The sequence below is a fragment of the Filicampus tigris genome, chromosome 15 (assembly GCF_054856515.1).
Source record: "Filicampus tigris isolate MCC_2025a chromosome 15, RoL_Ftig_1.0, whole genome shotgun sequence".
In the NCBI taxonomy this organism is placed as follows: Eukaryota; Metazoa; Chordata; class Actinopteri; order Syngnathiformes; family Syngnathidae; genus Filicampus; species Filicampus tigris.
In genome coordinates, this window is record NC_141231.1 from 18,910,974 (window position 1) to 18,925,270 (window position 14,297).

At 44.0% G+C, this 14,297-nt stretch overlaps 2 protein-coding genes across 3 annotated transcripts; one reads left to right on the forward strand and one right to left on the reverse strand.

The window, feature by feature from the left end:
- Positions 1 to 228: 228 nt before the first annotated feature.
- On the forward strand, positions 229 to 4,578 carry LOC147135865 (uncharacterized). Its single transcript, XM_086053207.1, has 5 exons — positions 229 to 404; positions 1,883 to 1,996; positions 3,134 to 3,244; positions 3,323 to 3,401; positions 4,240 to 4,578. The coding sequence occupies exons 1-5, from the start codon at positions 303 to 305 to the stop codon at positions 4,329 to 4,331; spliced, it is 498 nt and encodes a 165-aa protein (XP_085909333.1). The 5' UTR covers positions 229 to 302; the 3' UTR covers positions 4,332 to 4,578.
- Positions 4,579 to 5,373: 795 nt separating this feature from the next.
- Positions 5,374 to 13,738, reverse strand: tmem119b (transmembrane protein 119b). Of its 2 annotated transcripts, none has more exons than XM_086054314.1 (3): positions 13,540 to 13,738; positions 11,400 to 13,027; positions 5,374 to 6,553 (listed from the first exon to the last, which is right to left on the reverse strand). In XM_086054314.1, the coding sequence occupies exons 2-3, from the start codon at positions 13,025 to 13,027 to the stop codon at positions 5,875 to 5,877; spliced, it is 2,307 nt and encodes a 768-aa protein (XP_085910440.1). In that variant the 5' UTR covers positions 13,540 to 13,738; the 3' UTR covers positions 5,374 to 5,874. The 2 variants fall into 2 exon arrangements, with proteins under 2 accessions (XP_085910440.1, XP_085910439.1); XM_086054313.1 differs by having other exon boundaries at positions 13,635 to 13,719.
- Between the last annotated feature and the right edge of the window lie 559 nt (positions 13,739 to 14,297).

Consider the following 14,297-nt stretch of genomic DNA (forward strand, 5'->3'; position numbering starts at 1 on the left):
CGGTTGAGGGGCCATGGATGCGGGCTCAGCTGTAGTGTGGAACAAGGGCGCAAAAGGGGCGAGGCAAGAGTGCACTTCAGAGAATTGGGACACCATACAGACTCGCAGCCTCGACGGGGACGCGCAATTGAGAGGCACAGAACGGAGCAAGTGTGGCTATTGGGATTGGTCCACTGTCACCGCCCCTTGTATGACGTATGGCTACGTAGACCGTTAGCAGTTAGCCATTAGCTGGCCTCAAATAGTCGTCCGGTTTGGAAGTGCGTCATTACGGTTGTGTTGTTGTACTCGTATCAAGCAGCATGGCAGCCACTGTGGCGAACAAATGCCTCAGTCCTCTAATTTTACTCACCAGGAGACTTTCTCTTCCAGAGTTCTTCTCCCAGTGTTGCTATCACCAGAAGGTAGGAAAGACCTCTGTCTTTCCTTATTTTTTTGGGGAGGTAGAATCTGTGAGGATAACAAGTGTCACATTCGCTTGTAGGTTTCTCCGATAGGTTGAAATGTGAATGTGTCATAATGTGAAATGATCAGTTTCATAATGAGTAATATATCTTGAGCTTCACCTTCATTTATATTAATTAACCGAGGCATTACATGATCAAAATTCCTGTAAGGTTTGTTACATTATTTTTCAAAATACTGTTTTCTACTCCAAAAATGGTTTCATTTTGTATTTTTTAAAAATGTATTTGTATTCAATGTAATGATCTTGTTCAACAACTGTTTGATCATATATTGATTGTAAATACAATATCAAAAGATTTTGGTAAAACAAACCAATGAATAATGTATTATTTCATTATTACAATCTATTACATATTGTCTGCCTCACGTAGTTACTGAAGCCATATTTTAAACGTTTTCAGAAAACATCTGTTCGTTTGTTTTTTTTTAAATGTAAAATGTATTACGTTAGTTAAATTGATGTTGTAGTCGTAAATGAAGTACTTTTTAAACGTTTTGCGGAACAAGAAAAAGCACAAGAAAAAAAATCCAGTTGCCTTAATGCAACATTTGCGGTTAGCAAATGACTGAAAATCGACAGGGTTTTTTTCACCACCTTATAGGTATTTGTGATATTAAGTAAAAAGTGACTGTCAATCATACAAATGATCAGTACCTTTTTTTAACCGTATTTACAAATGACTTGGCACATGTCTTCCTTTTTTAAGATGTAACGTGGCTCTTAAACGCACGCACGCTATATGCAACTCAAAACTTCAAAATTTCTCACCACTGCAACTCAAAACATTCTCAAATCACAAGCTGTACATATGCGGAATATTTTGTGTATGTAATTTACCCTGATGTAATGTTGCCTTGGTCACTGTGACTTGCAGAAATTTGAGGGTGGGTGGTGGGAGGTGGGGGTTCAGGTGGAGTTCATGCTGCAGTCGTCGCCATGGCCATGAGTGATATCCTGTCCTAATATGTTTATACCATTGTGGCTCATGTGTCATGGTAGAATGGAGCCCTTGTGTAACTATGACCAGCAAATCTCCGTTATGCTCATATAAGGTGTTGAAAGGCTGGCCGATTATGTGGGGTGGGGGGGAGTCAAAATATCACATTTGTTTGGATTGATATTGGAATCACGATAAATAAAAACGATTACCGGTACTCATTGAGTTCAAAACTTATGACATGAAGATCAAAAAAAAAAAAGAAAGTTGCGACTGCGCTTTAGTAATATACAATACACATTTTCTAAGAGCATGTCAATTTTACATTGATTTTAGCATTAGAATTGTTGATCCATCTTAACCGAAATACGTCTTGTATGTGCGACGATAGAACTCATAATTTGATGTCCGGGAAAATGTACGCAAACGCACGACATGAGCTAAGGTGGGTTGTGCTGCTGCGTCCTACGTCGAAGGTGGTGGATCATTACGAGAACCCGAGGAACGTGGGCACCCTGGACAAACGCTCCAAGAAGGTGGGCACGGGACTGGTGGGCGCTCCGGCGTGTGGCGACGTCATGAAGCTTCAGGTTTGGCGTCACAATCACGCACGTTAGCACGTCATGTGCATCAGGACACGTCCACGCTAGCATCCCTCTTCACAACGGCAAATTCTTGTTCAACACACAAAATGCGATTTGTATCCTTCTTATTTATAAAATACAATTCTAGTTAACCAGTTTCTAAAAATAGGGACTTCTGTCGACTCATTTTTGACACCTTACCCATTAAGATTTAGTACAGTATTGCCAATTGAATTCTCCTTATTTGAGAGTTTGTTTAAAAATATATATTTTTGTTATTGTGCGCTGAAATTTTTTTTTTTTATTTGTATTTTTTTCTTCACTGATATTACTTTTTCATATTTATTAGTTTTCTACTTATTTGTGCTCCAATTTTTTTTCCAGTTTTAGTAATGATTATTTTTTATTTTGAGTCACTTATTCGGAAAATATTTTTTTTGTTAGTTATTTTCCTCAAGAAGAACTTAAAATAAAAATTTCCAAGAATAACCCTGTTTTTTTACCTTTACCAAAGATAATTAAAAAAAAAAAGTATAATTTTTGATTGTTAGTGTTTTTTCTGAAATCAGTTTATTTTCATTTCAATATTAATTCGTTTACTTTTATTTCTTTTCAGAAAATTATTGTTATTTATTTATGTTTATTTTTTTTCATTGTGCATTTACAGTATTTCCAGAAAACAGTCTTCCATTTTTATATATATTAAATGTTATTTTGTTTTTCCATTGTAACTGGACATTCCCTTTTTTTGTAAAATAAATTCTCATCTTTATTATATATATTATTACATTTTATATCTTGGGGTATTGTCTGATATACTATTTAAAAAACAAAAGTAATGAAAAAAAACATATATCCTTTATATACGCCGCACCTTCTTTGTTGAAAAATCTGATATTTACTGCATTTGAAAATTAAATTAAATGTTTTGTTTTGATTCGACACAAAGATAATTTGTCTGTTATCAGGAAGAACAAAAGAAATAGGATGAATATTTACTGTTAAGAAACTGAAACTCCAAAGATTTGGACTTTTTTTTTTTCTTCTGAAAAATAGGTATCCAAACGATTTATTAGTCGTCGATGAATCGTTGCATTTGTGATCTGCTTAGATAAGCATTTTGACTGTCGAGTGTGGTCCTAGATTGAGGTTGACGACGACGGCAAGATTGTGGACGCCCGCTTCAAGACGTTCGGCTGCGGCTCGGCCATCGCCTCCAGCTCACTGGCCACCGAGTGGATCAAGGGGAAATCCGTGAGGAGCCAACGAGCGCATATACACGTAGACGACGGGACGTCCTTGTGCTCACGGTGTCCCTTTTTCCTCTTTGAGGTGGACGAAGCGCTGAGCATCAGGAACACGGACATCGCCAAGGAGCTCTGCCTGCCACCTGTCAAACTACACTGCTCCAGTACGTTTGACTCCCCGCACAACTGACACAAAATAAGAGAATTCACTTAGCGCAATGCTAACATAGAAAGCAAAACGCCCCAGACAAGCTAACGGAAATTAGCGATGTGTAGTGTCATTTCCAACCTTCAAACAACTGCAGCAACGCATACAATCAGAGAATTTGATTTGTATTGGTGCGATGTCAAAAATGAAATGAAAAAAAAAAAACAAATTGCGTTCCATCTTATAATATTCAGCTGTTTTTTCGATAAATATTTTTCATAAAATGGATTTGCAAATTTCACTCGTTCACTGCCATTGACAAATTTGTCTTTTCACAGTCCAGCCATTCAATGCCAGGAATTTATTCATATTTTTTTCGATTTTTAAAAAATGTTCGGGTAAAAGAGCGTCTGAAAATATCGTCGTCAGAGTGTCATCAGATTGTGTGACACTCTGATGAAGTAACACACCGAAACATTTCAGGTAATGAAACGGCCTAAAATCACTATTGTCAGTTATGAATTATTCAATACAAATATAGATAAGGAAGACAAAATGAACTTAATACAATTAATAATGCGTGATTATACATGAACATTTATTACATTTTGAATCTTGATTTTCAAAAAGTGTCTTACACTGTTTCTTTGGTACCAAATGACTCCTCCGCTTAGAGAGAGAGAGAAAAAATGGGGTTTTTTTTTTTTCAATTTTTGAATGAAAAATCCGCTTGACCTCAAATTTCTATTCATCAGTTTTATCGAGGGATCGCCCATTGGTAGCGGAGCAATCAACACTGCCAAAGAGACACTCATTTACCCACATGCTAAAAACGTTTGCATCATCTCTCCTAGTGCTGGCCGAGGACGCCATCAAGGCGGCGCTGGCCGACTATCGTCTCAAGCAGCAAGACGAGCTGCAGGTGGCGGCGCGGGCCTCCAATTGAGCAGCGCTTTCTGGTTGCCGCCGGCGGCGGCGTGTCGCTTCCTGCGCCTGATAACCAGCCGCAGCTTCATCCGCCGCATCACGTGACGTCACGTAAACGTCGCCTGTCACGCATACGCACAACGTTAAGGCTTCAACTTGTTCGCGTCGCCAGCGCGGTTGTTGAGATCATGATGTGATCAAGCAACACTGTGTGTCAATCGTAGCCGGATGTTGAACGAGCTTCCAAATAAAACTACTCGCACGTCTGAGAAGTGTTCCGTGAAAGGGGACGGGGATTCCCAAAACGGACGGTCCATCATCCACCCATCCATCTTATGAGTTTGCCTCCCTCATCATCGGCAGCTGAGGGCTCTCACTCTTGAGCCACAAGAGTGAAAGTCATTCAGCCTAGCTGTTCTTGTCTCCCATGGCAACCGCAATTCCGGCGCTTTCTTCAAACCTACACGAATGACACAGCATCATTGAATAGAATGTAAAGGATTCAACGGGTTTTTTCCACGTGTTGCAAATTCAACCCACTCGGCTGCTCCTGCTGATGTGCGCGCCTGAGCCGCCTGGGGGCGCTATCATCCAGTCATACGGATGGTGAATCACAATTTTATGAGTCATTATTCTGAGAGGATAAAGAAACTACTGTTAAATTGTCTCTCTACATGTGCTGCTCCGTTGGTGTTGAAATGTCTGTGACTTAAAGGGGTACAACAACCGCAACGTCGCTGCTGGCTTCGTTCGCTTGCCCGTGCCGTTTTGCATGGCTTGTTCGCATTTAGCTAAACGGGCTTCCCTTAGGCAACGCTGTGTGGCCGTTTTCAACGGTCCAATGTGTATCGCCACTTAAAGTTCTACTCTCTTGAATTTGAGCACCACATGTTGACCGCGTTTGTTAACTTACATGAACAAATGAATTCTGAATTCATATAAAGCAGGGAGGGGTGTCCGAACCGGGTCCAAGTCAAAGGCCGCTGTCCTGCCTGTTTTCCCATCTCTCCCCGCTGCAACGCACCCGATTCACTGTTGAATCGGGTGCGTTGCAGCGGGGACAGATGGGAAAACAAGCAGGAAATGGGCCCGTGAGGACTGAAGCTGGACATGTCTGATATAAAGCAAACACTTTTCAAAAGTATCAACATCAAAGCACACCCCCACCTGCCAATATTCCGTGCTGTATAATCATATCCACCCCAAGCTACAGAATGGAGTAAAAAAAAAAAAAAAAGAAAAAATCCAAAACATTCATGCGTTGTTAGCTAGCTTAACATTAAGCCCAAAGCGAATAGGGTTTGCCGAGCCAGGATTCACTTCAGAACTTGAGAACTGCTAGGCACCCATGCTAACCAAACTAGCACATTATGCTGCCAAATGTGTACAATGTTTGCTTGACACATTTTTTAAACAAAATAGACCGTTTGTAGTCAACGGTCGCCAGACAATTGTCGGGCAGACATGCTAACCGCTAGTTGCTCCGCGCATATTCCTTTCAAAAAACGGAAAGTGTCCAAGCTTAAAGCTTTGAGGATTGTCCCGAGTGTTTGCAGTCCTCTCTAGAAGGCCGTTTTCTCCCCAGCGATGAGCTGCAGAGTGGCCGAGTCGTTGTGAAGATGCAAAGACGGGGGCCGAAGATTCCTGCTCCTCGGTAGCTCCTGGGACTCGTCTTCAGGCTTCTCCGCCGCAGAGTCTCCTAGAGATGGTCCAATCGCTTCAGCCACCTTCCCCGCAAGCTGACTCGGCGGCGACTCGTCCAACGTCTCGTTCTTGGAGGCGTCCTCCCGGATTTTGGTCGGAGTCCTCAGACTCTTAGCCGCCCTCATGATGTCTGCCTGGAGCTGCTTGTGCGAATCCGTCGGTCGGCTTTCCCGATCGCTCGCGGCCACCGTGCCCTTATTCTCGGAAATTTCGCAAAAGCCCCTTGCCCCGCCGCTCTTGTCCTGCTGGTCCACGTACATCTTGGCGGGATATGCCGACGGGTAGTAGGCATTGAATTTACGCCGCCGGGTCACAAAAACGGCACCGCACACGGCCAAGAGCGCAATCAGGACCAGGGACGCCGCCAGCAGGACCAAGTGCATGTGGTCTCGCAGGAAGTCCGCCACCCGGCCCAGGAAATCTGCCGGCGCGGGTTGGTGGTCCAAGGGGGCGCTGGAGGTGGTGACGTCCGGTTCCTCCAGGTCGCCGCTGCCCTCGGCCGAGTTGTACAAAACCAATTTCATCGCACTCCAGGATCTGGAGACAACAACTCAGTCACATCTTGGACTTCTTCGCACACATAAATAATATACATCTATATCTAGATATGCTCATCCGTCCCTCCATTACCTAAACCGCTTATCCTCATATATTTCGAAATTGTCTCAAAGGTGACATCAGGAACAGAAAGGCCCTGATGTTGAAACGATTTCGTGACATCACCTCAAAGCGACGATTACTCGGCCAATTGGATCGCTCCGAAGAAAAACTGAAGCAATGGTAGGAAGTAACAAAGTACAAATACTTTACAGATTTTTTAAATGTTTTCTGCTTTTAACATAAAAAGGTAACAGCAACGCTGGTAGCAGGGGCTGACTCTTTCCTAACCCTCCAGGGGGGCACAATTACTCACTTCTCGTTTAATTTGGGACGTGGGTCCTTGAGACTTTTTTGTGGGTCCTGTTATGATAGAAATGTACACCCAATTTCGTGTTGATCCGTGAAACTGGTGACGGGGGCTGATTACCGACCCCCCCGACCATCTGGAGAACAACAATGAGTTAATTCACCCAAAAAGGTGCGCGTCCAACAAAAATGTCTGACTTCCTGTTGAATTTGGGGCATTTTGTATTTGTCAAATTTTCAGTGGGTGCTCTATGGAGCGTCAACTAAGCAGTACTGCGAGTGGAGAAAAAAAAAGTGGTGATGAGGCTGCTCAGTACAATAACAAACATGACAGCTTGGTTAACTTCTCAAGTTTGTTCCAATTTATGTGACTTTTGTGACATTACTTTAGTATTTCGGGGATCCTTGCCTGTAGTTTTTATTTACGCAGTTTGTATTCATGCCAGGCCAAGTGAAACTTTATCTGGCCAATGGGGCTGAGTTTCCTTTTTTTTTTTTCCCTTACCCAGACACACACACAAACATGCCCGTGTAGTGTGACACAAACATTGAAATGGAAAACAATTCTTTTTAGCAGGGGAATGAGCTAAACTCACAATAACATACAATACTTATTCCATGTTTCTACTGTAAACTAACTAAAAAGCTCCAATGTCCTCACACTGGAGGCTCCCTTGAATGCATCACTGTAAGGAGTCGCCAGTCCCCTAACTTTTGGCGCTGCGTTCAGGGAGCCGTTTATTTTCAATTTATCCCCAGAGCTGTATGACGGATGCAAAAAAAAACAAAAAAAAACTCACCAGCCACCACCAAGTTAAAAGATGAAGAAGGAGAAGAAGAGTCCCTGCAGATAAAGAGCTCCGATGGAGGACAGAAAAGTCAAAGTGGTCCACATGGGCACTTTCCCAGTGCGGAATGGTCGAGACAGACGAGACGGTGCTGAAAAGGCATGAGCGGACCTCCCTCCCTCTCTTTTCCTCCCTCCTCTCTTTCCTTCTTCATCGGTACTCCTCCCCCCGTACGCTCTACACAGATTGTTCTTATTAGCCAAGAGTTTACATTCTGCTGCTGAGGTGGAGGTAGGGGCAAGAAGTGGGCTGGGGTGGCTTGGCTTGCGGTTAGGGTGGGGGTTTAGGGGACGCGCGCCTCCTAGCCGTGTCTGCTAACAGGAGAGCCCGAATGAGCGGGATTTTTTTTTCTTTCTCTAGGACCATCCTTATATTTGGCAGAATAAAATTCCGGTAACCGAATCGGACGATTATTACACAAATGAATGAATAAAAGAACGTATTCTTCGGTCCTTTCATGCTGCCAACAATAAAATTATCTTGGTCCTATTTTAATGTAATTTGTTAATGTTATTAGGAAAAACATACCATAATATAATATAAAAATTGTGGTTTTTTTCCCGATTTATATCTGCCAATTAAAAATCAGTCAGTTGAATAATCAACCAGGCCCAAGTTAACAGGTCACAACATTTTGCTTAATATGGTCCATTCCCGCCCCCTTCAAAGGACAACATTATGACATCACTATCAAATTAATATCGGTATTATTTCCTTTGAGCGCGACCATTTTTTTCTTTGGTTTGTCAGCATCACTCAACCAAATTGGGAAAACAGGTGAGCTGTGACGTTCACAGTGTGAGCCCGAGGGCACTTTGATGTCAGTTCCAGTGGACAGCAGAGCGCAGTACAGGACAAAATGGCAGAATCGTAAGATGGATGAAAATGGCCGGATTAGTCTCTTCAATTCTTACTCCACCAACGCAACGGTCTGTCAGTTTAACCGTTGTGTTTGAGTAAAACCCTCAAACTGACCCCTGCGTGTACCCCCCAAATAAATGAATGCAGGTTAGGTCAGGCAGCGGTGCCGGCTAACGCAGGAAAAGCTTAATGTTTCCTGTGTGGCCAGCCTCCAGAATGGGGGTTGGGGAAAAAAGTGCAATGGGGGGAGCGCAGGCTATTGGAAACAATGCAGACTGATTTTTTCTCCAGCTGCTTCAGTCACACATTTGGAACTTTATATGGTCATCAGCGAGACGCCGATGACTAGTAGTCTGGATTGTGTCGGTGGACACCTCCAGGGTTGGCCGCTCACGAGCATTCCGCCACTCATGAGCGTTTCGCCGGTGTTTTCTTTTGGCGAGAGCGAAGGTACAGTGCTGCAGTGAATATGTGACAAGTGAAAGCACAAACGACGGAACTCACTTTTACTGTGACTATTCACAAATAGATTTTGAGAGCTACATTTCCGCCTGCAGGACATTTCACTGTGACGCTGCATGGACTTGCGGGTGACAAAATATCCGAAGGCATCACTAGTAAATTAGCCCTTCTACGCTGTTACCTCGGCTCAGGAGTCACCCAATTTACTAGTTTTATGTAAAACTAATCATAAAACGCAACCAAATAGCTGGCTGACAAAAGTCTGCTAGCTTAATGCTAACAAAAAAAATGGGAAATGCTAAAAATGTGCTAATGGTTCTCCTAGCATCAAAATTGCATTATGAAACCTTGAGAAGTCAAAACGTCAAATAAATTCCCCCCTCAGAATTCTATATATTCAATACACAAATGAGAAAATGAAAATACTTTTTTTTGCCAATTTATTACAAATGAAATGCTAAGAAATCACATGTGTATGAGGGATAGGTAAAAAAAAAAAAAGTAGCAAATAAATAAATGTGAAGTTGAACAAAACTCGTATGTGCAATTTTGAACATTTCAAGGAAATATAAATCTGAAAAGTGTCTTTTGTCTTCAGCCCCTTGCGCTCTGATAAAGCTAAATACATCAACTGTCTTCAGGATTTACATCATTAGTACATAAAGTCCACCTGCTCTGCGAAGGCCTCAGTGGTTTTGTTTTAGAACACTAGTGAGCAACAGCATCATGAAGACCAAGAAACTCACCAGACAGGTCAGGGCTTAAGTTCTGGGGAAATTTAAAGCAGGGTAGGCTCATAAAAAATAAAAACACGGCCCAAGCATTAAACATGCCAAAGAGCCCCACTGAATCCGTCATCCAAAGATGGAAAAAAAAAAGTAAGGCACAAGTGCAAAACCACCAAGACGTGGCCGTCCGCCTGAACCGACAGGCCTGCCGGTGCTTTGGTCAGACGAGACCAAAGTGTGTGGCGGAAAACTAACGCTGCTCATCGCCCTGAACACACCATCGGCACTGTGAAGGAAGGTGGTGCCAACATTCCGCCGTGGTCTAGCATTTCTTCAGCGGGGACAGGGAAGTTGGGTTTAGAGTTGATGGGAAGATGGGTGGAGCTAAAGACAGTTTGGTAACTCTGAATGAAAATTTGTTGGTGGTTGCAAAAAAACTTGAAAGTGAGGACACTCATCTTCAAGAAAGACAATGACCTTAAACATAAAGCCTGGGCTACAATGGAATGGTTGAGCTCAAAAGACTTTTCCATGTGCTCGAATGGAGACCTAAACCCCACTGAGTGTTTGTGGCAAAACTGGTAGTCACAGACGCTCTCCAGCCAATCGGTCCGAGCGAGCTCGAGCTTTGTCGCTAAGAAGAATGGGCAACAATCTCAGTGTCTAGGAGTACGAATCTGTTAAGAGACCTGCCTCCAAAAAGTTGCAGCGGTAACTGTAGCCAAAGGTGGCGCTTGACAAATGGGGGCTGAATACAAATGCATGTCATGGATTGCAGATGATTTGCTTACAATTTTCAAAACGACAAATTATTTCCATTCCGCTTTACAAGTACCGTATGCGCTCCTTTGTTTTGGAGGATCACACAAAATGTAAATCAAAAACCTTTTAAGTTTGTGGTTGTTCAGTGGCTAACGTGAAAACGTTTATGGGGTGCGAAAACGTTTTCAAGGCACAGAGATTTGAGGCTGCAATTGCTGGCAAATGTAAATCAAAGCAGCGACCCAAGGCTGCAAATATTTGCATACGTGTCGTTTCTTGATCAGCGTTTAGCCACTTAGCAGCGCAAAAACACTTCCACGAACAACCCGGGCTGCGTTTAATTCTCCCCTGACCTACAAAGATCTTTGTCTCTAGGATGACGTCAACCTACTTCCTTGACGCCGACTACTACTTTTCCTAATAGCCAGGACATTAGCGCCATCTTTTGGCATCTTATAGCCTCACTAAAAGGGCATGGAAAATGCAAATAGCTGCGTTTTGTAAACACGGAAAAGTCAAGCACTAAACCTGAGAACTGTGAGACAAACGCGCTAACCACCCGCCCACCGTGCTGCCCGAAAGTTAACAAGAAGAAACACAAATATTACGGGAGATTATTTTACTCATCTCATGGAAACGCGTTTTATGTAGCATCAATCCTGCTTCCAACAATACTGCAGTCAGGCTGGACTTACTTCATTTCCCGCCAACGGCTACAAATGTCAAATGCGTCTTGTAACTGGGAGGCTTGGCAGCGAAGACAGAAGATTCAGCAGTCAGTCACCATCCAGAAAAAGTAGTCCTTCCTAAACACACCTGTCACTTTCCGGAAGGAAGCTGCTGAGAGTGAGGTTGTCACTGATGTCCCCGTCGCTGTCCCCGGCGCTGTGGATCACCAGGACTCCGTTGGAGACCGGACTGTGCCGTCTAATGCCCGCGTAGCTCGTCTCGGGCAGAAGTGCCGACATAAATGTCATCTCCGTCTGGTCCTGGGACTTCCTCAGCTTGTACTTCCTGGTTGAGAGTTTGGCGCAGAGGATGATGGTGGACACCATGAAGATTGTGGCTAGGGCAGCCAGGCAGGCGATGGCCACCAGGCAGGGCTTGACCACGCCACGAGGAGAGCATGACTGGTTCTCCGAGATGGGGGGAGTCTTTGGGGTGGCGCAAGGTGCTGGAGAGGTCGCCGGGATCGAGGACGTTCTCGTGGTGGGAGCTGCTGAGCTGGAGCTCAGGCTTCTCGTAGCAGAGAGAGCTTGAGTTGTGAGATCAGCATCTATGCTTATGGTCGTTCCAAAAGCCGGAGGACTACTTTGGCTTGGTACTGGAGCAGAACTTGACGGTTCAGGGGGTTCTAGTGTGGAGATCAGTTTGGCAAGATCAGTGTCACCGGTGAAAGAAGTCTTTTGGGTTGTCCCAAATCTAGGAGGCCTACTGTTACTTTGGATCGGAAGAGAAGTAGACTCTGTGGCATTGCTGGATCTCGTTAGTTCAGGAGGTTCTGTTGTGGAGATAAGACTAGTAAAATTGGAGTTACTGGTCAAAGATGTCATTGCAGGGGTCTTGTGACTTTGGATTGGGACTAAAGTAGACTGGATACTGGTCCTTGTAGTTTTGGGAGGTTCTGATGTGGAAATGGAACTGGTGAGACTGGCATCACCAGTCAAAGGTGCGTTTACGGACGTCCCAAAACCTGAAAGAACGTTGTAGTCATGGATCGGGACTGGAGTGGAGTCTGGGACAGAGCTGGAGCTTGATGGTTTAAGAGGCTCTGGTGAGGAGATTGGACTTATTGTGGCAGAAAGAGCTAGAGGTTTCAAAGGGCCAATAGAAGCTGGTCCACCAGTAGTCCCAAAACCCAAAGAAGGGCTGCGGTTTTGTATGGGGATTGGGGTTGAATTTGCTTTTGACCCAGGGATGGAGCTGGTTTTTGTTGGTTCCAGAGGGTCTGGTGTGGAGGTCAGACTGGAAAGATCTGAGTTACCAGTTGGAGACATCTTTCTAGGTGTCTTTTGACTTTGAATTGGGACTTCAGTAGACTGGATGCTGGTCTTTGAGGGTTCAGGAGGCTCTGCTGGTGTGGAGATCAGACTTCTAGAGGCAGATTTGAAGGTGGGATCAGGTGTCCTTCCAACTGCAAAACCTGGAGGACTACTGTGGTTCTGGATTGGGAATGGACTAGAATCTCTTTGTGTGATCAAGCCAGGGGTAGATCCAAAAGACTGCAAACGCTCTGTGGCTCTAGTTCCTGAAACAAACTGATCATGAGACGATCCACCTGCACTTGCCACACCTTGACTAACTTCTGGAAAGTCTTCAAAGGCCTTGGTCAATCTGGTCTGCATTTCTACAGTGGTGGGGACTACCAAACCACCAGAGACCAAAATAGAAAGCAAGCCAGACAGCCCCCATAGCAAGAACCGGTCCACGCTGAGACCCGTCATCTGAAAGAAAAACAAAAGAACTGATCGGTTCTAAAGCGGCAGGACAAAAAGGCACACGAGGAACTTTTTTTTTATGAGCGTTGTGGTGAAATGCTGTTTCACCATCACACGTTTTGCAACAATTTCTTACACGGGGACCAACACAGGATGACTGTGTGACAAACTGAAATGCTATCACCCAAATACGAGATCACACGATTGCTGCGTGATCTAGATTCTGCGTGCAAGTGGCTAATGTGCTAATACATCGTCACTGAACAACAATTGAACCCAAATAAGGACTTGCCCGGACTTTCTTCAAAATTGATTTGAGACTCGATTTGCTTGATTGCCCCCACCCCAAAATCTTGACTCTCTTAAAAGTTGACGGTCAAGACTTGAGACTTGCTTACCGTTACGACTGGACTTATAACTTGTCTAACCCTAATCATGACTCTGCTTGCTTGACTTCTATAACAGTAACTTGGCACCTGAAATTCAAAGGTTGCGACTTGAGACTGACTTTTACTTACTCCCGCCTCTGCCAGTTACGAGTAGTGCCGCGGTCGTGCAGTAAACCCCCAAAGCAGCCGGCGGCATCGTCACGAACGGATTGGAAGCATCTTACCTTGACTCTCCAACAAAACGATGCGTTCAAGTCATGACAGTCTGTGAAATGGCAGCGACGATGATGACACGCCGCATGGAGACTGTGACACGTGGCCCATAGAAACAGGAAATGTTCACACTCGAGAAAAAAAAACAAAAAGCAAAACGTGGTTTTCAGATACACCAGGCACTTCCACCTGATGCTCCAGTTCGCAAAGGAGGAAGTCAGCTTCAAATTGTGACTTGTTGCGAAACGAGGCGGTCAGTCAGCCAGTTCTGCAAATGTGACGTGCAAAACCGCACTCGGGCCTCAAAGTCGACGCTCACGACAGCTCTTATAGTAGATGTCGGCGCACACTTGAGCCACATGAACAGCGACACGTCAAAAGCGGCTGGTCGATATGGCCTTCAAACAGAAACCAGTGTTTTCCCCCACTAAATCACAACTTCCGATCTGAATACATTTGCCCGCTTGGCACGCAGACAAATCCCTGAATTGAATTTTCAAACTGTGCATAATGTTGAATAAAGTAGCTTCAACTTTTTTTTTTTTTTTTTTTTTTAAATCCAGCGCAGTAAATGTAATTGAGTGCAGTTTGGTTGTGGTTCTTTTTTTTAAAAGGGGAAGTCAACCCAATTATTTTCTTCGATGCAGCCCCACGAGTCTAAAGACGGTATTGTG

What these genes read in the sequence shown, in the direction of transcription:
- tmem119b (XM_086054314.1), bottom strand. Translation starts at nt 13,027, where the DNA reads ATGACGGGTCTCAGCGTGGACCGGTTCTTGCTATGGGGGCTGTCTGGC. An exon ending in TTCCTTCCGGAAAGTGACAG is followed by an intron (nt 6,554 to 11,399) that starts GTGTGTTTAGGA and finishes TGTTGTCTCCAG; the next exon opens with ATCCTGGAGTGCGATGAAAT.
- LOC147135865 (XM_086053207.1), top strand. Translation starts at nt 303, where the DNA reads ATGGCAGCCACTGTGGCGAACAAATGCCTCAGTCCTCTAATTTTACTC. An exon ending in AGTGTTGCTATCACCAGAAG is followed by an intron (nt 405 to 1,882) that starts GTAGGAAAGACC and finishes CCTACGTCGAAG; the next exon opens with GTGGTGGATCATTACGAGAA. An exon ending in TGTCAAACTACACTGCTCCA is followed by an intron (nt 3,402 to 4,239) that starts GTACGTTTGACT and finishes CATCTCTCCTAG; the next exon opens with TGCTGGCCGAGGACGCCATC.